The sequence below is a fragment of the Athene cunicularia genome (assembly GCF_003259725.1).
Source record: "Athene cunicularia isolate RWA chromosome 1 unlocalized genomic scaffold, athCun1 chr1_part1, whole genome shotgun sequence".
Classification (NCBI taxonomy): Eukaryota; Metazoa; Chordata; class Aves; order Strigiformes; family Strigidae; genus Athene; species Athene cunicularia.
The window spans coordinates 16636721-16663896 of record NW_020799091.1 but is presented as its reverse complement, the minus strand read 5'-3'; the positions used below and the strand labels follow the sequence as shown (position 1 = coordinate 16663896).

Genomic DNA, 27176 nt, shown 5'->3' with positions numbered 1-27176 from the left:
AATTTGTAATTTAAAAAAAGAAAATTTCATTGGTAAAACCCTCTTGAACTTTAAGTTGTTTATCAAATACACAGATACACTGTAAATAGTGGTGTACTATGGAAAATGTTCTAATGGTGCACTTTGTTCTAAAGTCACCTCCAAACATAGTTCAATCAACATATTTACAGTATACTCAGTAAATTAAAACCTGACAAGCCTTAATACATGGCAGAAAAAAAAAATCCATCTTAGCTCCAGTTGAATCATATACATATATATGTAGAGAGAGAGCGTATTTTTTGTGCTCAGTTACTCTCTTCAGCCCAAATTACATTCAACACTAAACTCCTTTGGTTAACTGAAATATTATACTATAGACATCAAAGTTCCAAGAAAATATTCCCTGAAAAGTAACTCAAGTAAGGACAAGTCCAATAAAATGGAAAACCAAAAAGGATTAAACAGTGTCTACGTGGTATTAAAGTTACATGTGTAAACCTAGAATACTAAAACCAAGAAAAAATATTTTTAAAAATCAATTACCATGTGTGATTAGGGGGATGTATTTCCCCCATCCTTGTCAGTTCTACTGACCAACACACTGCTGAATGGGCTACAGGGGACATGGTTACCAGTCTGTTAACTTTGGGTTATCCAGTCCGTAAATCCATGTCCCAACACTGAGTCCTACATACTGCTATGCAGGGCCTAGGGACAATCTAGCCACTAAAATTTAGCTGATTCAGACATGAAAAGCAAGAGATTTATAAATCTAGACATCTAGAAGAGAAAAATAAAGATCTCATTTAAAATTAGGATCTCATTTAAGTGTCAAGATCATGTTTTTGGATCCGTTACACGACAGGCTGTTTGTCAGAAACACACTAGTTGGACTTCTTGTCCACTAGTGTCCACAAAACCCACATAGGACCTCATGCAGTATCCCTCCATCTTCCCACAGTATGTGCTGAAGAACTGCAGTATGGTGCCATTAACTACAGATTCTCATCCCCACCCCTGTGCTTTTCTGTTAATATAATTAAAAACACTGTTTTAAATTAAGAAGAAAAGTTTAACCTCGTTGATTTTATTATATATTTACTTCTAACTCAGATTCCATGTCATTTGTAGTGTTGAAGAGTCTGAGCAACACTGAATCATAACACTTAGCAAGTTTCACTGTGCACAAATTTATTTAATATAGCACAGGTACAGAGGGCTCATCCAAATCCTGAAATGCCTTCAACGTTTTTCCTTTCAAACAGAACCTGTAACGTCACAGTAGAGAAATGCATTTCTGAAACTGTAGTGGGTTTGCATGGCAAGGTTTTGGTAGTGGAGGGCTGCAGGGGTGGCTTCTGTGTGAAGCTGCTAGAAGCTTACCCCATGTCTGACAGAGCCAAGGCCAGCTGGATCCAAGACCACTGACCACAGCTGAGCACATCAGCAACAGAGCCAGCACCTCTGTGATAAATGTATTTGAGAAGAGGGGAAAAAAATCTGCACAACAGCAGCCAAAGAGAGGAACAAGACTATGTGAAACAACTCTGTAGACACCCACCAAGGTCAGTGAAGGAGGGGCAGGAGATGCTCCAGGCACCAGAGCAGGGATTCCCCTGCAGCCCGTGGTGCAGCCCATGGAGGTCCACGATGGAGCAGATCTCCACCTGCAGCCCAGGGAGGACCCCACTCCAGAGCAGGTGGATGCCCAAAGGAGGCTGTGACCCCGTGGGAAGCGCACGCTGGAGCAGGCTCCTGGCAGGACCTGTGAACCCATGGAGAGAGGAGCCCACGCTGGAGCAGGTTTGCTGGCAGGACTTGTGACCCTGTGGGGGACCCACGCTGGAGCAGTCTGTGCCTGAAGGACTGCAGCCTGTGAAAGGGACTCAGCTGGAGCAGTCTGTGAAGAACTGCAGCCCATGGAAAGGACTCACATTGAAGAAATTTGTGGAGGACTGTCTCCCACAGGAGAGGCCCCATGCTGGAGCAGGGAAAGTGTGTGAGAAGTCCTCCACCAGAAGAGGAAGGAGCAGAAGATAGAACATGTGATAAACTGACCTCAACATCCCTTCCCTGTCCCCGTGTGCTGCTGAGGAGGAGGAGGCAGAGAAATTAGTAATGAGGTTGAGCCCAGTAAGAAGGGAGGGATGGGGGGAAGGTGTTTTATTTTTTCATTACCCTTTGATTTGATAGGCAATAAATTAATTTTTCCCCAAGTCAAGGCTGTTTTGCCCATGATGATAACTGGTGAGTGATCTCTCCCTGTCCTTATCTTGACCCACAAAAGTCTTTTGTTGTATTTTTTATCCCCTATCCAGTTGAGGATGGGAGTGATAGAGCAGCTTTGGTGGGCACCTGGTGTCCAGTCAGGATGAACTCACCACAGAAACACATGAAACCTCGAGGGAATTAGTCAAGGTTTTTGCATGTGGAACAGTCTCACTGAGATCCCTTCAACCCTGACTCAAAATCTTTCTCATACAGCTTCACAAAAGAAAATAATAGCCTTTAGCACAGTTTTCTGTTCAGCACCTACCTCACACACTTAAATACTCCCAGAAGCAAGACGATGACTGTAAAATGAGTCCTTAACATCTAAACAAAACAATTTCTAAAAAACATGAACATTTCAAAATGAACATGGAAGATGTGTACATACCTATGGCTATCTTTGCTTTCTGAATCCTGCTCTTCATCAGAATCTTTGTATTTGTCAGGATCTGGAAGAGTACTTGGATCAAACTCTTCGTCACTTCCACTGTGAGCAAGAAAGGCCACTGTTTCCTCTTCAACCTGCTAGGTGACAAATGAAGAGTTACAAGAAATGCAAACAAGTCCATGTTACTTGCCACAACCTAATTATAATAGGAATGCCATAACAAAAAACACGGTCCTAAACTGCAGTCAAAGGCCACTGCTATTACAGCCAGGAAAACGGAACCATTTTCTGTCATCATCAGTGCTCTCCTCCAAGGCTGTTTGTTAAAGGTTGAAGAAATATTATTCAAAAAGGAAGCACAAGGATTTATGTTCAAATTCTACGTTCCCAATATCATCACCTTAAATCTACCAAAGAGAGATTTGGGCAGCAAATAATCAACAGCTATCTGAGAGCAAGTGTTTAAGTAACATGAGGCTTTATTGTCTCTCAGAAACACAGTGGCAAAGAGATGGGCTTACGGACACATTAATCACCGCTGTAGGGTGTATTTCATTAAATACTCTGATTTAAAACTCATCCAGGTGTCCTTGCACTTAAAAACCAAAAATGCTGCTTAAGCGGAATTAACTGCTCTAAGGGAGTTTCAGCCATCCACCACAAGTGATGCATGTTCTTCAGGTTTCCTCTTATACTCCCTCATCCCTCCTCTCTGGGGTTCATCTTCCCTCCAACCCTGCGGCACGTCTCAGGATGGGCTCCTGGCATTGGCAAGTTTCCCCAGGGTAGAGGGGATGTCTCACTAATTCCTAAATGAAGAGGGCACAGAAGATGCTGCTCCATGAAAGTCTTAAATAATGTAATAAAGCTGACTGCTTTTGCAGAGATAGGTTCTGCTCCACTCAGTCCTGAACCAGTGGCACCACTATTGTAAATTTTTATTAACAGGCATGATGAAAGCAAACAGAGTGGAGGGCATATGCAATTGTATATAAATGCAAACAAAAAGTTTACAGGCATTTCTAAGCAATGTGAACAAAACGTATTTATGCAGAAAAGCAAAAACAAATGTGAAGAAACTATAATTAAAGACTGCTACCTCTTGTTTATGTATCTAATCAGCATGCACACAGTTTCCAAAACAGGACCCATTTCAATGATCCTTCATTCTATGAATAACATCACATCACTAAAGTCCATTTTTGCTGCAATTTATCACCATTTCCATCTATCACCAGGCTTTAAAGGAACACTGTCCTTATGTGCACACACCTCACCACAGTAAAAATAAATTTTAAAAAACCCAAAATCAAACAAAACCATACCAAACGTCCCTTTTATATCTGCATATAGAGTGAGTGAAAGGAAATGAGCTGGTGAAGGGTAAGATTATTCACCACAGCAACAGTCCCCGTATTGCTTGTCCAGTAACACTTCTGCAGTGCTCTGAAAGCAAGCAGAAGAAAGGGATAAAAGCCAGATTTTTCAATCAGAAGGCAGGAAAAAAACCATACTAAACACAGGTTTCATTCTTGACTGTTTTGAAATACTAAAAAGGTAACTGTAGCTGGGCATATAAAATCACTAAAAGCACTGTCAGACTCGGCAGCACTGTAAACTGCCTAAGGTAACATAACCCCCAACTGAAAAGCATGTTGAATACTGGGAACTTCAGGTGCTACTTCACAACAAAGTTAGTTTTGGTTTTGTGGGCTTTTTAAAAGGTTTTTTTTGCTTACAAAAAATATCTTCTAGCTGATCTTTTAGTACAATATTACGGAACACTACTACCTCAAAAGAAAACTATTTTGAAAGTCACATTTTTGCTAGTGAATTTCCATGTTTTAAAAGCATTCTGCATTAAATTACAGTTTATTTCAATTTCTTTAAACATCAAGTATTTGCTCTTTACTTGTCCCTCTGTTTTGCCAATTATTAGGCCTAGCATAAAGGACACAGCCAGCATAAAGATGAACCAATAACCAAATTGCATTCGACACAAAAGGGTCAGTACATGGGTGAGCAATGGGGGTACAAACAAATCAGTCAGATTATACATAATCAACATCAATCCTACTGACCCCAACAACGACTCCGCACAACCAACAACAGGTGGAATAAATGGTGAAATGCAGTCTCCCATAGAAGGGACAGGAGACAACCAAGTCAAGCCAAATACATAAGACCAAGGAAGCCACACACTGAATCTCTACACAGCCCATGTTTACAAAGACCAGACCCGACTGGAGCCCAGTTCCAGGGAGGCAGGAGGTCCTTCCCCAATAGGGAACTCTGCACAGTGCATCCACCTCACACACAGACACTGCCCCTCCCTGCAAGTGGTCCCAGCTTTTATCCCTCAGTGGGACACCTGACCTTTGGTTACCTAGTGTGGGACACCTGGGGCTCCTTTACCCAATGGCTCTCCCTGCAAGGCCGCACCCTGGAGGGAAGCTTAAAGGTAAACTCAACCCTCCTTTGGGAAGGGCTGTGGGAATCACCCATATGTCAACCTTAATTTGGGGCTTGGGGTTTAAACCCCAGCATTTCACCCTCCCACTGCATCTATTCTTTTAATACAACTGGTGCATACCAATTATATATTTAATAAATAAAAAAAGTAGTAGTATTCAAAGCTATTATATGGAACAAAGTAGTTTTTAATATGTACATGTGACACTATGCAATAGATTTCTGTGATACTAACATTACCTTTTAAGTCTTGGGCTGTTCATTCATATTCTCAGTTATGTCAGGAAAATGTTGAGACCGCATTGTTTCTTAAGTTTTGTCATGTATGTATGCACACATAAGACAACTACACATACACAGACCAAATCTTCACTTTCATTACATATTCATCTTTTTCCAGCAGAAATTTACAGAGATGTGTTCAAGGTAATGCTTACTATAACAAAATAAGTTATTGGCAAATATGCCTTATTTCTTATACCTATCACCAGTTACATATTCATAAGACCCTGAAATTGTTAAGAACTTGAACATGAACGTTTACCATCTACAGATGAACAATAGAAACTCATAATTTTCTCCCTCTTGCTTCAAATTTATATCAGCCAGTCAGGAAGAAGATATATTGTGACTTAACTTCACGTTACTCACCACAAGAGCTGGAGTAAATAAAGTAAAATCATAGTTCAAGATAACACTTATAGGAGTTCTTCAGATACAAATAGGGTGCAATTTACAGACTTGGAATTAGATTCTTCTTATAGCAATCGTTATCAAAGAAGAGATTAACTGAAGAACAGATTTTGACCACCTGCACTTTATGTCCAAGGTTAGCAACTATGTGCTTTGGATTGTGCAGATATTTATTATAAAATTTAACTGTGGAAGGAAACCCATTCAGACGTCATATCAGGCTGGTCAGGAGGAGATTCAGTGGCAATCACTTGCTATTTTCATTCCTGGTCAGGGGTGACAAGCTCTCTCTTTCTTTATACCAGATTGCCCCATGTATTTTGCAATCTAGTTCCATAGAAACTTTGCATTAAGACTTTTGGTTTGATCATGGCATTGAGATGAAAACATTTCTGTGTTCACATAGTCTCCCCTCTGAGGTATGAGATTCTTCTTATGCTAACTCAACATTTTAGAAAAATTCAGCAAAACTTCTGTGCTGGAGGTTTTGGAAGCCTCGTTGCCTTCAACCTTCCACACTGTGCCAAGTTAACCATGACCACACTCTACCTTACTATTGTCATTTTGGAAATGCACACCAGATGAGACAAACGGGGCAAGTTCCTCTTGAGCTTTTGCCCTGCTTCTTGACAGAATACCTCTAATTCAACTTCTTGTTGTTTTAATTACACGACATAGTCACAATTTCCTCTCTTCATAAAGTAGGCTGAATGGCTAGTGAAGCTCATTTGTGTAAACATGTTAGGTGGGCTAAGAGAAGTTTAAAATGAAGAAATTTATATAACTTTTTATGAAAACAGATACTCAGGAGACTCAAATGTTCAAAATAGCAGAATGATGTCTCATTTCTACCAGACATTAGGCACGCAGGTGAAATTATGTATTACCATCAGATAAAAATGGAGAACTGAAAAAAACATATAATGAAAACCTGCACATACATAAAAAAATGTTTTATATTCCAAGAATGAATTTATAGAATACATATTATTATGGTATTTAATTTATAACTAATTTAAATGGTATTTATTTTTTTACCCAATTAAGTTGTCTTGAGTTGCAAATTTTATGTTCAACCCTTTAAGCAATTTATGAGTTCCTAGCAAAGAGGCTGAGGGGAAAAATAATTGTTTTTGCACTATCAGTTCTGTCCATAGCACTTTATAAAGCACAGTGGGGGAATGTTTCTGATCAGCTAAAAGCAAAACTTTTGAGGTTTGTTTGGAAGTCGATCAGACTTGATTTGAGTCCATCCACAGACATTAATACATATTTTGTTCCTTTTGAGTTATGCCACCCTTTAGCTTTTGCTGATAATATGGCCTTTCCTAGTAAGTGGTGTTTATGACTTTAATGCTAAGAAAAGGTAAGCTTTAAATACTGCTAGGAGGCTACCCTACAAAACTTAAAAATTCAGCATGTTACAGGTCATATAAAGGGATATTTAAAAATATAATCCCTTTCATGATCTGACAAAATTCCAAATTTTATTAATTTTCTTCTTGACTATTATTTTTCAAATAAAAATGGGAATTGTTTCTGCATCATATTTATGATGGAACACAGAGAGGTTTAACAGCATTTCCTTCAGAACATCTTACTCTGGATTCACCTGATTGCCTCACAGGTTTCTTTTTTCATAGCCTGTACCCCCAACCCACAATACTGTGTCCCAAGCTGATGCATGGTTGCTCTGATATTTCATCATCTGCATTGCCCCAAAGGAATACAGCTATTCTGGCAGTTCACAAATAGAAATACAGCCTTTGATGTAGCTGGGGTGTTTGATCCAACAGTTGCTTTGAAGACCAAGACCAAAGCCTTAGACAATACTGAAAACTGACTAGGAGCCAGTGGAGCAAACCAAGTGCTGATCTGACATCCAAAGAGCTGTCTAAATCATGCCAAAATTGGATAACTACACTCCATACTATCTGACGCTCATCTATAGCCTTCAAATCCAAACAACACTTCCAGTGAGGAAAGGATCTTGCAGCTAAGAGGGGAGAGGCCAACTTTCAAACACATTTCTAAGATGTGTAGAGCAGCACTGAAGGTTAACCTTCATGAACTGTGACCAAGTCATAAGAGCTTTCTTCCTGTTGTCATCTACCCTTTGACATCTCCATCAACACTGAAAATTAATCCTAACAGGTGACTGTCCTGGTTCCATCTGGGATAGAGTTAATTTTCTTCCTAGTAGTGGGTACAGAGGTGGGAGGGAACATAGACAGGACAGCTGACCCAAACTAGCCAAAGGAATATTCTATATTATGGAATGTAAAGCTCATTATATAAACTGAGGGGCGTAGGCCAGGAGGGGCAGATCACTGCTCAGGCATCGGTCAGCAGATGGTGGGCAATTGCATGGTACAACACTTGTCTTTTTTGGGTTTTATTTCTTTTTTTTTGTTACATTAATTTTCATAATAATTATAATTATTATAGTGGTTTATTATTGGTATTATTATCTTTTATTTTAGTTAATAAACTGTTCTTATGTCAACCCATGAGTTTTACTTTTTTTTCAGTTCTCCTCTCTATCCCACTGGGACAGGGGAGGAGTGAGCAAGCAGCTGTGTGGTGCTTAGTTGTTGACTAGGGTTAAGCCAGGAGAGTGACATACACATCCATTCCACAATTGGTTTTGCCATTTCTCCTACGCTTGTTTCTTATGAATAAGGAGAAAGTTATATACAAAAGGGTGGGAAGAGCAGAGAACAAGTTGTTGTGGCAGGACTTTCTGTTCTCTTGGTCTGAAGCACACAGGTGCATTCAAGGGATGCCACAGAAAGGAGATGATGTGGACATGAACAACATCAACAGTTCCATGACCCATGGCCAGAAAGGCTTAGAACCAAAAACTGGAGAAACCAAAGTTGCATGTTAGTCGGACAGGCATAGTCTTTATACTAAGATGATCTAACTGATCTTCAGGGTCTGGGAGGAGTTAGCCATAGCTCCTGTTTTTCACACCAGTCTATAGAATATCATTCTTGGTTTTCAGTAGAAGAGGCAGACAACTTTTAGCTTCGTCTTCCAAGCATTCCCAAGCACCGGCAGTCACACTAAGGTTCAATGTCACCCAGTCATTCTTTATTTCTTTTTAAGCGGTCTAACATCTTAAATAATATAATTAGCCCAGTTTACCCAGCAGATTCTTGCTTTTACCAGTGGTCTCAAATGATGTATATGAAAATACTTAATTTGCTTTCTTGGTATTCCTAAATGCCCTGCACTTTATGGTCAGTGAATGGGTAAGCCTGTGTTCCAAACTAGCACACAGGGATGCATATATACTGACATTCAAATCTTTGCTGTGTAACTGTAGCAAAGCAATTTGTGCTGGAAATGGCTCCTGCCACAAGCACAGTTCAGAATGATTGAAAACACAAAAATTGTAGAAATTTCCACACATTCACTTCTGGCTTTTTATATTAGTAAAGCTTCTGTCATTTTCCTAATAGTAAGTATATGTTTTATCTGTAGAATGGATCTCCACAAAGTACTTACAGTCTATACCAGAATTAATAGCAACACAATCAATGCATATAAAGCTAATATAATTTGGTAAATTTACAAACTCATCTACCTTCAAAGTGAAATGCTGAGAACTTTTAAATCTACTCAAAGACTTTTTAAAAAAAATGTATTTGCTCTTACCTGCATTTGAATTTTAACAGGTACATCTCACAGCTAGACCTTAGCTTTTCATCTTTTTTTTTTTGGCTCTTATATGACCCATGTGGAATACTTATTGTAAAGACAAGATTCTTCAAGTTGTTACTAGCCACAATTATCGATGTGATTTTAAAAAAAGAGCAGACTAATATAATTCTTGTGGGAAATGTCAACATAAAACAACTATATTGTTAACTTAAATATAATTCATATTACAGACATGAAAATACAACTTGGTAAAAGAAACTAAGTTACTAGGTGGGTAGCACCAGAAGCAAAATACACATGGAATATATGAAATTCTGACCAGCAGAAGGACTTAACCTACTGAATATACTCTTGACTTCAGAGGTTGCTTGTATATAGATTTCACAGGAGTGCAAGCTAATAGTTCTGGTGCAATGAAATATGGGCATGAGCACACAGGTGCTTTATTTGCCATAAAAGATCAAAGCTAGGATCTTTAGTACCACAAATGTCACCACCATTTGAATTAACAGAGTACTAGCTTTATCTATAGAGAAGGATAAAGGTTTCCACACCTGTCATGACAGCAGCTAGACAGAGATGTTACCATGCACACTAAATACCTGTCTGAAACAAAATTGATTTAAAGCATTTAATAATGCAAAGGCTTCAAACCAGAAAAGTCTAAACAATTTTTATTTTGAAAGCTTTCTAATACTAGGTTGTCAGGTATCATTTTGCTTAGAAGTGATCAAGTAGTACAGGAAAAAAGAAAATCAGGTTTTACTCACTGTGCCTTATAAAAAGAAATGAGTATAAATGTCTGGGAGAATTAAACATGTCAATAGACATGTCCAAAAGTCGAAGGCCCTCAAAAAAAAAAAAAAAAAAAAAAAAAAAAAAAAAAAGAGAAAACCACAAAGCAGAAAACTGTTTTTAACTTCTGTTCTCCACAAAAATCCTTGGACTATCTGTTTGTACTCCCTCTTTCTCTCCACTTTTAGGTTCACAGCAGTCATGGCTGTCAGCTTAAATACAGAAAGTAATTCTCCAAATTAGTCTGTGTTCAAACATTTGAACATATCAGTCTTCTCGAGGGAACCTCAGCATGTGTCCAAAGACAGTGTCTACACAAGAGAATTTTCTCTGTATTGTCTTTTAGCAATTTTGAACAAGCCTGAGGGAACTGCATCCTCTGCCATGACACAGCAGAGGTGTCCTACCACCGCTACTCACAGCAGACTGGGAGCTGAGAATGCTCTTTGCTTAGTGATGTGTATTTTTCAGGAATCAACAGATCAACAGCAGCACTGACATGAAATAATCAGAAGGGAAACCCTGTAAGTTGTGTAATTCTGTAAACTGGTCAGTTCTGCTCTTTTCTTCAAAAAACTGATTTGTATTCAGTACACAAGAAACAGCAACACTGCCATTAAGTGCTTGTCCTGCAAGACGTTAATGTTTTCACTGTACTGCTTAAGTCACATACTCTAAATGTTGGTACAAAATATGTATGTAAAACAGCACATTTACAGGGAGAAAAATACGAATCAAATTAATTCCTCATAGTGAAAGTTAATTTAACTGCTACTAGCTGTTCTACATAGAGAACTGAGAAAAAGAAACCCAGAAGTAGCATTGCTGCTCACAGCACTGACTCAGCTGCTTGCTGTGAGAACAAGCCCTTGTCTTCCTTCAGTATCCATTTAGCAGCAGCAAAAGATTCACATTTGTTCAAATATGCAAACAAGTAACGAGTAAATCAGAAAGCACCTGACTGATGCTGCATGCTTGCAAGGTCAGTTAGTATTAATTTTTTGTTGTTGAATGCACATTTGCATGCAATTAATGCCTTTCTACAAAATTTTGCAGAAGGCAACTCCTGGCCCAAAGAGCACAAGGGTTAAGTAGAAGCCCTCAGCACTATGTCGACCCGATTCTTAAACAACTCCAGGGATGGGGACTCCACCACCTCCCTGGGCAGCCCATTCCAACGCCCAACAACCCCTTCTGGGAAGAAATGCTTCCTAATATCCAGTCTAAACCTTCCCTGGTGCAACTTGAGGCCATTCCCTCTTGTCCTACCACTTATTACTTGGCTAAAGAGACTCATCCCCAGCTCTCTGCACCCTCCTTTCAGGGAGCTGTAGAGGGCGATGAGGTCTCCCCTCAGCCTCCTCTTCTCCAGACTAAACACCCGCAGTTCCCTCAGCCGCTCCCCGTACGACCTGTGCTCCAGACTCTGCACCAGCTCCGTTGCCCTTCTCTGGACACGCTCGATTCATTCAATGTCCTTTTTGGAGTGAGGGGCCCAAAACTGAACACAGGAATCGAGGGGCGGCCTCAGCAGTGCCGAGTACAGGGCTCAGATCCCTTCCCTGTCCCTGCTGGCCACGCCAGTGCTGACACAAGCCAGGATGCCATTGGCCTTCTTGGCCCCCTGGGCACACTGCTGGCTCCTGTTCAGCCGGCTGTCAATCATCCCCCCAGGTCCCTCTCTGACTGGCAGCTCTCCAGCCACTCCTGCCCAGGCCTGTAGCACTGCTGGGGGTTGTTGTGGCCCAAGGGCAGCCCCCGGCATTTGGCCTTATTGAAACTCCTCCAATTGGGCTCAGCCCATGGCTCCAGCCTGTCCAGGTCTCTCTGCAGAGCCTCCCTACCCTCAAGCACATCAACACTCCCACCCAACTGGGTGTCATCTGCAAACTGACTGAGGGTGCACTCAATCCCCTCGTCCAGATCATTGATAAAGATTATGAACAGGAGTGGCCTCAACACCTCAGCCCTGGGGGACACCACTCGTGACTGGCTGCCAACTGGATTTAACTCCTTTCACAACTCTCTAGGCCTGGCCATCCAGACAGTTTTTTACCCAGCAAAGTGTGTGCCCGTCCAAGCCACGAGCAGCCAGTTTCTCCAGGAGAATGCTGTGGGAAATGGTGTCAAAGGCCTTGCTAAAGTCAAGGTAAACAACATCCACAGCCTTTCCCTCATCCAATAAGCAGGTCGCTCTGTCGTAGAACGAGATCAGGTTTGTCAGGCAGGACCTGCCTTTCACAAACCCATGCTGACTGGGCCTGAGCATCTGGTTGTCCCACATGTGTTGTATGATGGCACTCAGGATGAGCTGCTCCATCAGCTTCCCGGGCACCAACGTCAAGCTGACAGGCCTGTAATTTCCCAGGTCATCCTTCCAATCCTTCTTATATATGGGCGTCACATTGGCCAATTTCCAATCAGTCGGGACCTCCCTGTTCAGCCAGGACTGCTGGTAAATGATGGAAATGGCTCCGTGAGCACCCCAGCCAGGTCCTTCAGCACCCTCGGGTGTATCCCATCTGGTCCCATACACCTGTGTATATCTATGTGATGCAGCAGGTCACTGACTGTCTCCTGGATTGCGGGGAGGTCGTTCTGCCAGTCTCTGTCTTCTGTCTGAGGAGGCTGGATTCCTTCAGTACAACTAGTCTTGTTATTAAAGATTGAGGCAAAGGCGGCATTAAGCACCTCAGCATTTTCCTCATCACTTCTTACCGTATTTCCTCCTGTGTCTAGCAGGGGATGGAGACTCTCCCTGGTCTTTCTTTTGCTGCTCACATACTTAAAGAAACATTTCTTGTCCTCGATTGCTGAAGCCAGATTAATTTCCAGCTGGGCTTTAGACCTCCTGATTTCTGCCCTGTATAGCCTCACAGCCTCTTTGTAATCATTGTGACTCACTAACCCCTTCTTCCAAAAGCTGTAAACTCTTCTCCCTGAGTTGTAGCCAAAGCTTCTTGTTTAGTCAGGGTAGTCCTCTCTGTCACCAGCTTCGCTTATAGTATCTGGAGACTGCCTGAGCCACTCACAATTCTTAAAGAGTGCTCAGCCTTCCTGGACCCCTATACCCTTCAGGACTGTCTCTCAAGGGATTCTGTCAAGCAGGTGACCAAACAATACAAAGTCAGTCCTTTGAAAGTCCAGGATGGCAGTTTTGCTTGTCACCTCTCCTGGCCTCTCTAAGAATAGAGAAGTCTATTATTTCATGATTGCTGTGCCCTAGTCAGCCTGCAATCGCCACATCATCCACCAGCCCTTCTCTGTTCACAAAGAGGATATGATTTCATGGTCACTGCAGCCAAGGCTGCCCTTGAGCTCCACATTCCCCACCAGCCCCTCCTGGCTGGGGAGAACAAGGTCCAGCATAGCACCTCTCCATGTTGGCTCCTCTATCACTTGGAGAAGGATGTTATCATCTGCACATTCCAGGAACCTCCTGGATTGCTTTTGCCCTGCTGTGTTGTCCCTCCAACAGATACTGGGGTGGTTGAAGTTCCCTACAAGGACCAGGGCTTGTAGACATGAGGTTTCCACTATCTGTCTATAGGAGGCCTCATCCACTTGGTCCTTCTGATCAGGTGGTCTGTAGCAGACCCCCACTATAACGTCACCTGTCCCTGCCTTCCCTTTAATCCTGACCCATAAGCTCTCGGTCACCTTCTCATCCATCCCCAGGCAGAGCTCCATGCACTCCAGCTGATCACTGACATAGCTCCCAGAGCTCTGTAATTCTTGATACTCTTCAGACTGCTCCTGGCTGAATCCCTGGTGCCCACGTCAAACAACAGCAGCAGGTAATAGTCAGTGGACTCTACAAGGGTTGACAGTCTCTCGGTGACATCCCTGACACAAGCCCCTGGGGTAAGCAGCACACCTCTCTAGAGTGTGTCAGGCCAGCAGATGGGTGCCTCCGTACCTCTCAGAAGAGTCACCTACTCCTATCACCTGTCGCCTTTTCTTAGTTGCGCTGGTTGTCACACGGTGAGCAGACTGGGCTGCCTTACTCAGCTACCGCGTCTCTCCTGATGTCACGGGTCTTTCCTCTTCAGTCTGCAGAGCGGTGAAGCAGTTCTGCAAGGGCACATCAGGCTTCAGGGGAAGTCTCCTCCTCCTGCAGGTCATTCTACCGCAAGCTTCCGTTCTTCTGTACAATTGTTCCTCTTCCCTTCCTTGTGTGTTTTTGGCTCTTTGGCCGTGGGTCCACTGCAGACTGCACTTGGAAGCAGCTGTCTAACTCCTTCTCAGCCTCCCTGAGGCTACGCAGCCTTCCCACCACCGCCCGCAGCTCAGCACCTGCTGCAGGAGCTCCTCCACCTGGGTGCACCTTCTGCAGGCGGCTCTGCCGCCTGTCCCTGCCCCAGAAGAAAGGTCTGGGCACGTCCTGCACGCTGAGGTCTGCACTGCAGCCTCTCCCTTCAGCAGCGCCTCTGGCTGGAGGCATCGGCCACCGCTGGGCGGATGGTGCGGACCCCGGCCGGAGCTGCAGCCTTTGCTCTCAGACGAGTGCCCGCCATCCCGCCTTGGGGGTCAGGTGGGGTGAGCGCCCTTGGCCTGTGCGGATGGTCACAGAACGGTGCCCAGTTTCTGGGTTATGTGGGCTTCCAAGTCATTAAGAAGGATTTAGATAAGCACCAGAAAGTGACCACAGCAATACGCAGGCACAGGCTAAAGTGAGAGATAGTGGTGATACCCACAGTGGCTGTGAAAGAAGATAGCAAAGAAGGTTGAACTTTTTTCTTGAGAATTGCCTAATTTCTGAACCATCAGCTAAGATTTTAATTTGGACAAAAAGACAGAGCTGGAGTAGAGAAACTGAGATAAGACTCATTAGTATAGACATGAATTTATATTCATGAACAGGATTTCTCCACAGATAAGAGGAGAAAAAAAGCAAAAGGCAGAGCTGTGCAAAATGTTGTCATAGAAGACGCCTGAATACTACGAGATTCCTGAAATTATGAAGGTGAAACTACTAGAGAAGACAGACACCGGAACACAGGGTAGACATGTCTGCAAAACCCCTAAGAATTGGAGCAGATATGGAAAGGCCAAGTGAAAGACCAACAAGAGAGAGGAAGGCTGATTAACACCAGGGCTCTCAGAGAAGAGGAACTGTGTAAGAAGGAAATCAGAGTATTTGCTAAAGCACAGGATAGATGATGTCTATTGAGTAGTACTGAAACATGTCTACATTGCAAATGAACAGAAGGGCATGAAAAAATGTGACAGCTTGAAAAGTACAAAAAGTCAGTATGGAAGTGGGAATCAAAGATAAACAGGGAAGAACTGTAAGGCAAACATGAGAGGGCCAAAGAGATTAAGACAGTCAAGAGAAGATCTGATAGAGATGACAAGAGTGACAACAAAGGGAACCATAGTGAAGAGAAGAGCTGACTGAAACTCTTTAAAAAAATGGGGAAGAGTAGGAAAGGGAAAAAAGGAAAGGGCAAAGTCATTAGTGTTTCACCAAAGAATACAAAGGGTGTTAAGAGTTTACATGGGCTCAAAAAGTAGGTAGGTAACAGTTATTTAAAAAAAATCTGTCAAGGGATAGTAAGTGCACCAGTGCTGTGCCTTTACCCCTGAAAGTCCCTGAGCTGCAGATCTCTTCAGCCAGATCTAGTCATCACAGTTTGAAAACTACTCTGCAGGTACGACTGCAGATTTTCCTGCAGACCAACTAGAAAGAACTGCCAGATCTGACAGGGAGAAGGGAAGAAGGTTGCCCTCATTTCCATATGTAGCCATTTATGGAAGCATTTTTTTTTCCCCACTGCTATTTTCTCTCAGTCTTTTGGGGCTTCTCATGTAAATACCGCTGTTTATTAAATGAATCTGGTGAAAACAGCGACCATCTCATTCTCAGCACAAGAACAAAATGTTTGAAATGATGCAGTGAGGGGAAAATTGAAAGTTAAGACAACTTTCCATCAAAAGCTTAAGCTTGTGCTTAATTATATTCATTAAGTACATCAGTGGTGATCATATCCAAAATGGCTCATTGAGGAACCCACACTGTACTGTCTCACAGAGTCTTTGGGTTTTGAACTGCTGCCAAAATGTTCTACCCTATTACCAGTGACCGAGTAACAACTTTTGGTTTTAGCAATTGAAATACAAGTGGTATACAAATACTAAGAGCAGAAGATCTAGCATTCATCTGTACACGTAATTAGCGTATTACAGATTTCTAACTGATTTCTTGCTACTTCCCAGAAGTCCATACTTGAAGCAAATCAGTTTCAAATATGTTGTAAGCATTGAAAGCATCTTTACAAACTTTAACCTAGGAAATTACAATGTTCAGCTCAGGACATATACCTTACAGTTGTTCATTCGCTTGCCTGTTCATTTCAACAACATCTGAAAAATCTTTATACTGCATAAATCATGTATTATATCCATAACAACAGGATACAGTACACTAAGATTGATTACCTTGGCATTTAGCTCTTGTGGGAATAGCTTTTTGTGAAACATGGCTCTATTGGACTCTCTGAAAATTACATTTTGGTAAAACTGTCTGAATGATCAAACTTAGGTACAGTCAGACATAATGTTATTAACATTGAACAGGCAGGTACAAACTTGAACTTTTCATACCGTACCAAAACAATGCTATTTTACCTTTGTTTCTCAAGGAATCAGAGATGGCAAAGTCAGGGTGGACCAATTTAAATCAGTGATTTCAATCACTAATTATCATCCTGATTAAAATCAGCAAACTTTTAATTCATACAGTGGTTTACACAAGTAACCACTGGTACTTTTGGTTTTATTTCAGTATTCTGAGGCACAGTTGTTTATTACTGGACTTTACACAAAATCTTCCATTTTTCTTTTTCAGAACAATGTTAGCAAATGATAAAAGATCGACCACTTATTTGATAAGTGATAATTAATTTTTAAATCATAGTGTTGTTGACTCTTACTTCATCTGAAATTGAAACAGATTTCACTCAGAATTTGAATTATTTTCTAAAGTATACATCTTATGTATATTATTTAAAAGTTACTAATTCATCGTTTAAGTAGAACCATTTTAAATACAGCAGATACATGGAAGAAAAAAACTGAGGTCATCCAAGCAGGTTCTATATCGTAAATTTAACATTTATGAAAGTATACATTGTCTCTTGCCAACAAAATTTACTACTTCTGAGCATCCGATCTTACAAGGTTTTTGTATGGTTAACAGCCTCAGGCCTAATTTATATTCACAGACTGAAAGACGATGGTAAGAATAAACAAAGATAACCAGTTCCTCAAATCCTAGTATGTTTTTCAGCCTTTAACTGTGCATTGAATTGAACTTATCAAATATATCTAAATGAAGAAAATATTTCAGAACCAGAAAAGTATACAATTTGTTATGAAAACACAATTAACTTTCCCAGTTAATGACTGTTCTCTAAACCACATCACTATCTGAAACTCAGCAACTTTATTTCTTGAATTCTTTATTTTTAGATTGCTCTAGTAAATTTTTTCACAGATCATTCCTTAATACTTTCATTTTACCTACCATTTTTAAGTTCTCAAAAAGAAAAGAATGTATCTAACAAATTATGTTTTTAAATAACTGGATTGGTCTTTTTAGTGAGCTGTTAATTTTTATCTATCATCTTATTAATAATAAGATGGTTTCTTTCCCCCATTCTCCAAAATACTTGCAACATATATACAAAATGTCAAGGAAAAGCAGAACAAGACTATAAAAGCTGATCTCATTGATTTAAAAATAAATCATAGCATGCTTAGAAATCTGTCAGGAAAAGTCATTTTAGCCTAACTTTACTGCTCATTATGAACTCCAGCACAAGCACCTCATTTGCTCTACTGGCTTTTTGGCATCACACAATCTGCTTGCAATTATGATTTGTCATACATTAGTAAATAATGGAAACAGAAACAGCAACATGAAAACAGGATCTACTGGCTTAAGCATAGACATATTTCAGTTCTCATTAATTCACTGGCCACAACCGATACAAAGGCATAAGCTTTTATTACCATAACAGACCTCCACCAGCAACAGAATTTAGTACAGCTCCATGACATGCTTTCTCTTTAGGTCACACTGATGAAAAGCACTATCTTCGCTACACATAAAAATAAATACACCAAATAAAATGTAAGCCTGACACTATGTAATATTCATGAGCATTATTCTGTGAAGCTTAGGCTCTGACTATGCACTGTATCATTATCCTCCAGAAACTTAACTTGTTTTAAATTAATAGAAGTAATTTGTTTCGGATTTCAGGTTTGCCGTAAGGAGCTCAAAGACATGAACTAACTCAACTGCTGTAACAATAACTTCTTGAGACTGACAACAACTGGATGAGTGGTTAATCTCACTAACCTCGTAATTTCAATACCCACAGACAAATACTGTTAAGTGCTCTCTGACAGAGGAAAAACCCAGTAAATGGCCATGTTCCAAAAATTCAAAGAATATCTCTCTTGCCTTCCTAGCTGGGACATGTTCAATCCCAACACAGAAGCCTGATACAAACTGTGTCAACAGAAAACAAAGAATTCCAGAAAAACAGGGCTGGTGGCCACTGATTCCATCTCCCTCCCTGGTGAATAAGGTACAAATTCCATCATTCTTGGCTTGAAGCCTTCAGTAAGACGATCACACAGTCTCCTCACAAACTTATTCCAATAATTAGATTATCTCACCATTGGAACAGATTTCTGGAGTCTATATGAATTCCCCCGTTACAAACCTGTTACTTGTTGTGCCAGTCTGAGAACAGATTGCTTATTCACTTTTAAAATATTTGACCTATTTTCTCAGTTCCTCTCCTCTAGATCACGCCAACTATCATACAGCTCACCAGCCTGGGTACAGGTTTGAAGAACAGTTTTTTGGTCTGCTGAAAACTGAGATGCAGAGCTATTGCTTGTCCTGCTCAAGGACTAAGACTCTAAGCTTACTTTCTGAATGGATCACCAGTTAAACACACGCATCTGCAAGCTGGTCTGGCAACCAACTAGCAGTCAGAGACAGACTGACTGATAGTCCAACAAGAAATGATCATGTTTTCATGTATGAAAAGAAATGTAGCAACTGGAGAAGAAGAGACAAGCAAAGTGCACAAGCAGAGCATGGGAGAGGAGAACTGTCACCAAACACTGACTCTGCAGAAGTCCACATCAGCCACCCACTTCCAGCTGGGCTCCCCTGCTCAAGGCAGCACTGTCCACCCCCCTCCAGTCTTTAGGGGAGCACTGAAAGCCTTCACATAGCATAAAATACATAAAACTCAAAACAAATAATGCATGACGCTCCAAATCATTTGTTTTCATATTGAACTAATTCAAATCATACAATTATATCTTTAACAAAACCTTCGGAGCAGGTTTGGTTTCTGTGCCACACACCTGAATCCGGCAACTGCAGCCAGAGCTAGGATCCAGGCTACCACGAGGTTCCGTTGGTCTTGGCTACATCCCACCGGTGGAACACCGAACTCACAGGCACACACCTTGGTGTGCTACACTATGCACCTCTGGCAAACTACTGAAGCACATACACTGTTTAGTGCGTCTCTGAGGTCCCTATGGGATTCCAACAATTATCCACCTTAAAACGTGCCAGTGTTTTAAGGCAAATCACCACCTCGTAAGAAAAACAAGAAAATCACCACCTCGTAAGAAAAATAAGAAAACTCAGACTGACAAAAGTGTTTCACCACTGGCGGCAATAAATGTTTAAAATTCTTTCCTGAACTGCTGAAGGAACATACAGGATTTCCTGTGGCCATGTTAGGCCACATCCTCAAGGTTTATTTGGGTCTGAGAACCTACAAAGCCACATAAAGGATCCGTTAGCCATCAATGGTGTTTACCATTTTAATCTTGAGAAAGATCCAAAGGCAGCAACCACAATATACCTCATACATAAAAATCGATTCAACTGCTACTTTCTCCACTACTTGTCATACAATGATTGAAATGTACATAATGTACATAATTATTTAATTCTTGGCCTGTCTAATATTTAAAAAGATAGATTAAAACCCATCTTCCTCCCCCCCCTTAGAAACCTGTTGTGTTTTAACCCAGCAGGCAGCTAAACACCACACAGCTGTCCGCTCACTCCCCCACACTAGGATGGGGGAAAGAATCAGAAAACTGGTAAAACTTGTGGGCTAAGATAAAGACAGCTTAATAGGACAGAAAAGGAAGGGAAAATAATAAAAATAATCATAAAAGAATATACAAAACAAGCAATGCACACTGAAACTGCTCACCACCCACTAACCAGTGCCCAGCCAGCCCCCGAGCAGTGGGCCAGCTCCCCCCAGGTTCATTTTTCAGCACGACAGCATACAGTATGGAACATCCCCTCGGCCAGGTTGGGTCAGCTGTTCTGGCTGTGTTCCCTCCCAGCTTCTTGTGCACCCCCAGCCTCCTCGCTGGCAAGGCAGCATAACTGGCTGGAAATTCCTTGACTTTGTGTAAGCACCATTCTGCAACAACTAAAACATTGGTGTGTTATGAACACTGCTCTCATCTTACATGTAAAACAAAGCACTGTACCAGCTATGAGGAAGGAAATTAACTCTATCCCAGCTGAAACCAGGACAAAACCTTTATTATTTTTTATGTTAGACAAAAAACCCAAAAGAATGGTGACACTGAAACAACCTTAAACATTATTACAGAGACAGTAGTATTTCTCCATCTGAGAAATGGTGAGCCTGGTTCTCTTTACATAAGTCACATACCTTTGCAAGGGGAACATTTTCTCTTGAAAATAATAATTTTCCTTCAGGACTACTACTCTTTGCAACTGACAAGTTTAGGATTTCAGCTTTATGGAGTCCTAAAATTACTTCTGCCTCAGTAGAGCCAGCAGATTATAAAATCCAGTTGTGATTTGACTGTATCCACAAACCTACCTCCTCACGCATGTAACTTAAACAGGTTGCACTTCCTTTTTAAGTTCTTGCAGTTTCATAAAATTTTGAGGATAAAATTTAATGACCTATTGAAAATAAATAAATCATTTGTTATATCACGTTCTACTTGGCATACAATATTAGCACAGAGAACATTTGCTAGAGGTACTGTTAAGTGAAAATCCTTGTTACATTATGCATGACTTACCAAAGCATTGAGTACACAATATCCATCATGAAATTCAGAATATATAACTAAATTTAGAAGGAAGTACATTCAGACCTGTGATCAGCATTTTGATACCTCCAGTTATGAGTTTTAATTAAACTTGCTTTTTGTATTAAGTCTATTTTTATTAAATAGGCATAAAATCATGTTTTATACATTATGCGTAACTAAAAAGAGATAAAAGTTATTTGTAGATGCTGTTTCTTAAAGGGACTTCATAATTCAAGTCACTGTTCCATAGCTTCTTTTCACAGGTGTGATGAAGAGGCACCACTGCTGAACATAAGGGCTTCAGCCACCTGACTGGCAATCCGTTTCAGCACCCCAAATACTACTGCCTGACAACAGACTGATAAATGAGACTGCTGGGTGACATAGAGCATGGATTATCTTTTTGTCAGGAAGTAAATTATCAAAAAATAAAACCGAAGAGATTCTTGTGCATATCTGATGCATGAGACTAACCCTCGGATTCCACAACTCCTGTCCCTTGGTACTGAGGGTCTCTCATCACTAAGCAGATGAGCTCTCACTTCCGCTGTGTTTTTCTACATGATACATCACATTTAAAGAATCTTCCTAACTCCCTACTATCACAAACAGGAAACACAAAGATGCACCCAGATGAAGCTCAGAAGGCTGAAGCCCCAACTGCCCTGAATGTCTCCTTTCTCTCAGAAGCTCTGTCTCCCAGAACAGCAACAGCAGAACTGCATGGCAGAAGCCCTGTAAACTATCAGTTTGCTGCCCTGTGTATGAAAGCCACACAACCTTGATTTTGGGTTGTGCCACAGGTTGTGGTGTAATCCACAACTGGTTTGTGTTCATCTCAGCCGTCTCTATTGTGAAGGCACAAACTGCCAAGAAAAAGGTGGCTCCCCTCTAGTCGCAGGTGGGAGAAACCCTTTCAGCTTGCTTTTCAGACCTGTAGATAGCCAGAGATTGGGCATGGCCATGTACTGGTGGAAAGCACGTCCAACACCTTTTGTGTGTGTTCAGTTATGCAAACAAACATTTTGCACAGATGACAGTTGCAGACAAACAAAATATACAGCACTTGCTACAAGTTCCAGAGAGGTCAAGAGTCTTTTCATACTACTTCTTGACTACATCATTCCTACAACATTGTGTGCACATGCTGATGAAATGCTGCATATACATAAACAGCACAAATAAGAGGAGGTAAAATGCTATAAAGATGTGTGCTGATAAATTGAGAACTACCATCAAATAATTAGCATAAGAAGAAATTCAAATATTGGAAAGCAAATTTTGGTTCTAACATTGCTGTTTGTGCTTCATTGCTAAATGTTAAATTCATTTTATCACAGACATCCAGTGTCCCGTATTTTCAAGATCAATTAATTTCATTTTGCAAATGTGAAATACTTACAATTTCAATCTAGAATTTTCCTGGAGATCATTTTGGACAAGCAATTTGTTCAAATTTATTCTTAAATTTACCTTCCTATTCCTCCTTACCTTTTCAATCTATACAGTGCTTTTGATATGGCTTGCATAATGCAGGCACTTTCATTGTGTTCAAGAACACTTATTTGGAAATGAAGATACACCAAATTATATTCCATAGCATTTGGAAAGAATGAGAAGGGAACAACAATAAACCTCCTGCATGCTAAACAGAGCCACTGACTGCAAGACATACAAGAACTACTGCACCAAAATGTTCTTGCTGCTGCTCCACTGACATCTCTGAATTTGAACAAATGTGGCTCATTAAGCTGAGGCAGAATAAAGACAAAAGTGAAATGAAGATTTTCCAAAGTGTTCCACTTGCAGGTACCTTATCTATTAATTTTATTTTCTTTCCAATATAGGTAGAATGGCAAGAATCAATGTATTGCATATGCTGTAATAAGCTTGAAAAGGCTTCAGCTGATTAGTCTTAAATCCCTGGTTTATTCAAAAGGTGTAAAAGAGTTAAATGAATGGCCTAAACAGAATGATTCTACAGATGGGGTAAAGCTGGCATTTTAGAGGAAAAAAAAAAAAAAAAGAGTCATCATGGCACATACAAAATGACATCGAGAGCAGTTAATTCTAGAACCTTTCCAAGACTGACAGGATGCTGACTTTTTTTTAACTGAATGGTGATCTGAGTGCAGCAGTAGTGCTAGCCTGTGTGAATGTTCAATGCCCTGCACCTTACTGATAGTGTGATTTAAATATATACATGTAGTTACAATACAATTTGTAAAGAAGAATATTATCTATGCATTCTTCAGCAGGTCATACACATTTCTGAGACTGAATGCTCATTACTTCTCTCACTTTTACAAACAAACCATTAAACAGGAATTGCTCACTGCAGGTATGCACACACAGGCTGGGATTACCAAGCATTGGAGAGAGAGGGTCAAGTGAGGTTTCCACTCTTTCAAAAATCACCGCCTATGAGCAGCATACTAGTCCCTCACAGATGCCATACAGAAGCCTGATGTTCTCCACTCCTCTGCACGCTGACCAGAAGAATATTCTAGATGTTGAAGAAAAACAACTGGCTAACAAAAAGTGGGCTGCACATCTACGGAGCCCTTTCATGCTTTTGCAGTTTAACGAGTGTTTCATTAACCTCTCCAAAATTATCATTATTAATTTGCCTGTCCATTTAATAAAACTAATGCATGCTGGTATGTGACATTTTAAAGATTTTTTTATTGCTTTTAATTACCTGTTCTATTATTCCTTTCATTTCAACTCATTTCTGTTTAGTCTGATAATAAGAACAGTGATTTATTCTGTCATATATCGGGTATTTAGAGAACATTTGCATAGCTATACCAATCAGATGTTTTCCTATAATCAGGAATTTATAATATTTAAAGCAAGCATATAAAAGAAAATCCAGGCTACACTGGAAGCGCTGAAAGACTAGCTATATTAATTCACACATAAGAAACAAAACTAAGTTTATTATCCACTCTTATTTAAATCAGGCATGCTTATTTCTCCAGGAGTACTTTCAACCAGAGGTAAACATCATTTTCAACATAAGAAGTCATCTTTTCACAGAACACTTTACCCCATTTGAAGCTGCCAGAACCACAGTAAGATGAGATCTCTTCTGGTCCAGTGCAGAAGAATATGCAAACACTTCAGTTACCTTTAGTCACAGGTGATCTTTCATCACGCTACTGCGCATTCTAGCACCATCCTATGGAGGTGGTCAGCAGCAATTTTATCTCAGAAGAGTATCTACCAACTCATTCTTAATTGAACAAACTGACATCGCCAACAGTAATCAACATTCACAAGGTAAATTACAAACAGAAAGTAAGCAATTTCTAGTTAGAACTGGCTCGGGGGAAACGGGCATATTTGCTTTAATCTGCTCTAAGTGAAAGCATAAAACACAGTCATGTGTTCCAAAATACGACAGTCACGTGCTCATGTTCTTCTAGATGAAGCTAATCCTGATTGCACACATCCAAATGCTGTTAGCTTGTTACAACAACACCTCCTTGTAGCATTTCAGGATTTCAAATATATTTTTAAGTGCTAAAACAGGCATAGCAACAATCAGGTATTACACATTGCTGATCAAATTTCCAATCTAAACAATTTCTAAAATCTAGTCAAGACAAAGCACTTGTATTTTAGCATATATCACACTAATAGAGTTACAGATCACAGAGAAGCCTGGTATGTGTGCCTATCCAAGTAGAGGTTTTGCCTGTAAAATTAAAAAAAAATTGTTATCTATAGTGTCCTACCTTTAATTCTAGCTTAGATGATACTCAAAGGACAACTAGGCTCAATTGTTCTTACCTAATTACTGGAATAAGTATAGACTTTAAAAATAAAGCCTATTTATAAATGTTAATTAGTATAGTATGCAGTTATTCACAGTTACTTAAAAAATACTAACAGGCATCTTCAGGATCAAACTTCTCCATGGCTTTGTCACAAGCTTTTTAAGTTTAGCACTTTTTTTGTAAACACATAGGCAGGCCAGTCCTATAAAATAAAGGTGCCACAAACAAAACTTACACTGACTTGTATAAAGAAAACAATTGGCTATGTTCCTAGAAATCAACATACAATCTGACAAATGATGGGCTACTTGTAAATATGTTGAATCTACAAAAAATTCAGGTCACTTTCTTCATTTCAGTCTCCTTACTGAGTGATAAGAGGGAAACAATAAATTCAAGTTACAAAAAACTCATCTGGAATACCAGAGATAGACCATACTTCCAACCATTTTCAATTTAAAACCACATTGTACACATGAGACCTGTTCCTCTTCATAGTTCAAATGCTTGTGGTGGCACAGTAAATCAATGGCCTGTGATTTAAGACTTAAAAAAAAATATTTAAAAGACATCTTAAGAAATCTTAATTCTTAGTCAGCCACTGTGTGACCAATTCCCTGTTCAGATGGTGTTAGGTACAAGCTTCTCTGCTATGAAGTCCACTGCGTCTACTGAAGAGGTGGCTACAAGAATCAGTTGATATATTATTTCATTTATAATGTTGCAATACTCTAAAAAATATGTTATAGAGTAGGCTTTTTATTAACTCCCCATTTAGGAAAAATAAATTAAAAACTGTTGTCAGCATGTAACTCTTAGTGCAGTTATGATTAATGTAGCTGCCACAAGGACATATGTAAAAAGTAGTCTAATTTATTCAGAAAATATTCAGGACAACATTTGGATGACTGGAGGCTACTGCAACACCTCCAACTAAACAGATTTGCATCAAGCTGCTTGCTTTACGTTTTCTCTTAATTTCCACAAAGTGCTACTCTGTAGACCTGATGGGTTTGCATTCTTTTCAACTGGAGCTGAATTCAAACAGGTAAAGTCACAATAACTGAAAAAACAAATCTTTTCAGAGTGCTCAGGTTTTGAGTATCAACAAGAAATCACCTACCAACATGCAAAAATAATCTACTGATTAACCATTTCAACTTTTTTCTCATCTGATAGTATATATAATGGAGAGATTAAAACACTTGTTCTGAGTACGTTTTCAAGTAACTGAAACTAGAGTACAGAAAATTTGAGGCAACTGGTTATAATTTTTATTTAAACTCTGATACCACCCAAACAGTGAGTATCACATCCAGAGCAAGAATATTTACAAGCAGTACCATGCCTTAAGTGCCACTACACCAACAAATATTTGCAAGGTATTTCAAGGTAGACAATACAACAGCATTTTATATACTGACATGTTTAAATTTCCTTTTCCTTTGCCATCATCAGTGTCATCTGATTCACTCTTCCCACTACCACTGCCCTTAAGTAAGTCCAGTTCCAGTAGGAACTTCCCCACAGGCAGTAACAACTTCTGGAAATAAAAAGTAGAAAAAAAAAACCACTACAACACAACTTTTAGACATCTTTACCATTTATCATTTAGAAACAACAATTCAGTTGCTTGAAAACAAAGTTTAAGTCAGCACCAAAAATTCAAGTAACACAAGAATGGAAGGGGCAGTCAACCACTTCATAACAAATTGCTGCCATATACTAAAACACTTCCCAAAACTTTACAAGAGAAACCTCTGATCCACTATGAGCACTTAAACCCACATCTATAAAATTACTCAGGAAAAAGATTTTTACTAGTTCCTGCAAAAGTAGGAATTTGTAGAAGGACATTCTCAGAGGGTGCTGTATGTCTAATTACAGAGCAAAACAAAAAGAAACCCTCAACCCTAATGATCCAGAGGGAAAAAACAAGCAAATGAAAAATCTGGAGAGTAGTTAAATCCTGAGCCCAAGAG

At 40.1% G+C, this 27176-nt stretch overlaps 1 protein-coding gene across 1 annotated transcript in view; it reads right to left on the bottom strand.

The window, feature by feature from the left end:
- DDX10 (DEAD-box helicase 10) overlaps window positions 1–27176 on the bottom strand; it is a 188554-nt gene that overhangs the window by 11491 nt on the left and 149887 nt on the right. The window contains exon 18 of the mRNA XM_026857252.1: window positions 2642–2775. Within this exon, the coding sequence (XP_026713053.1) occupies window positions 2642–2775 (134 nt within the window). The remainder of the gene's footprint in view (window positions 1–2641; window positions 2776–27176) is intronic.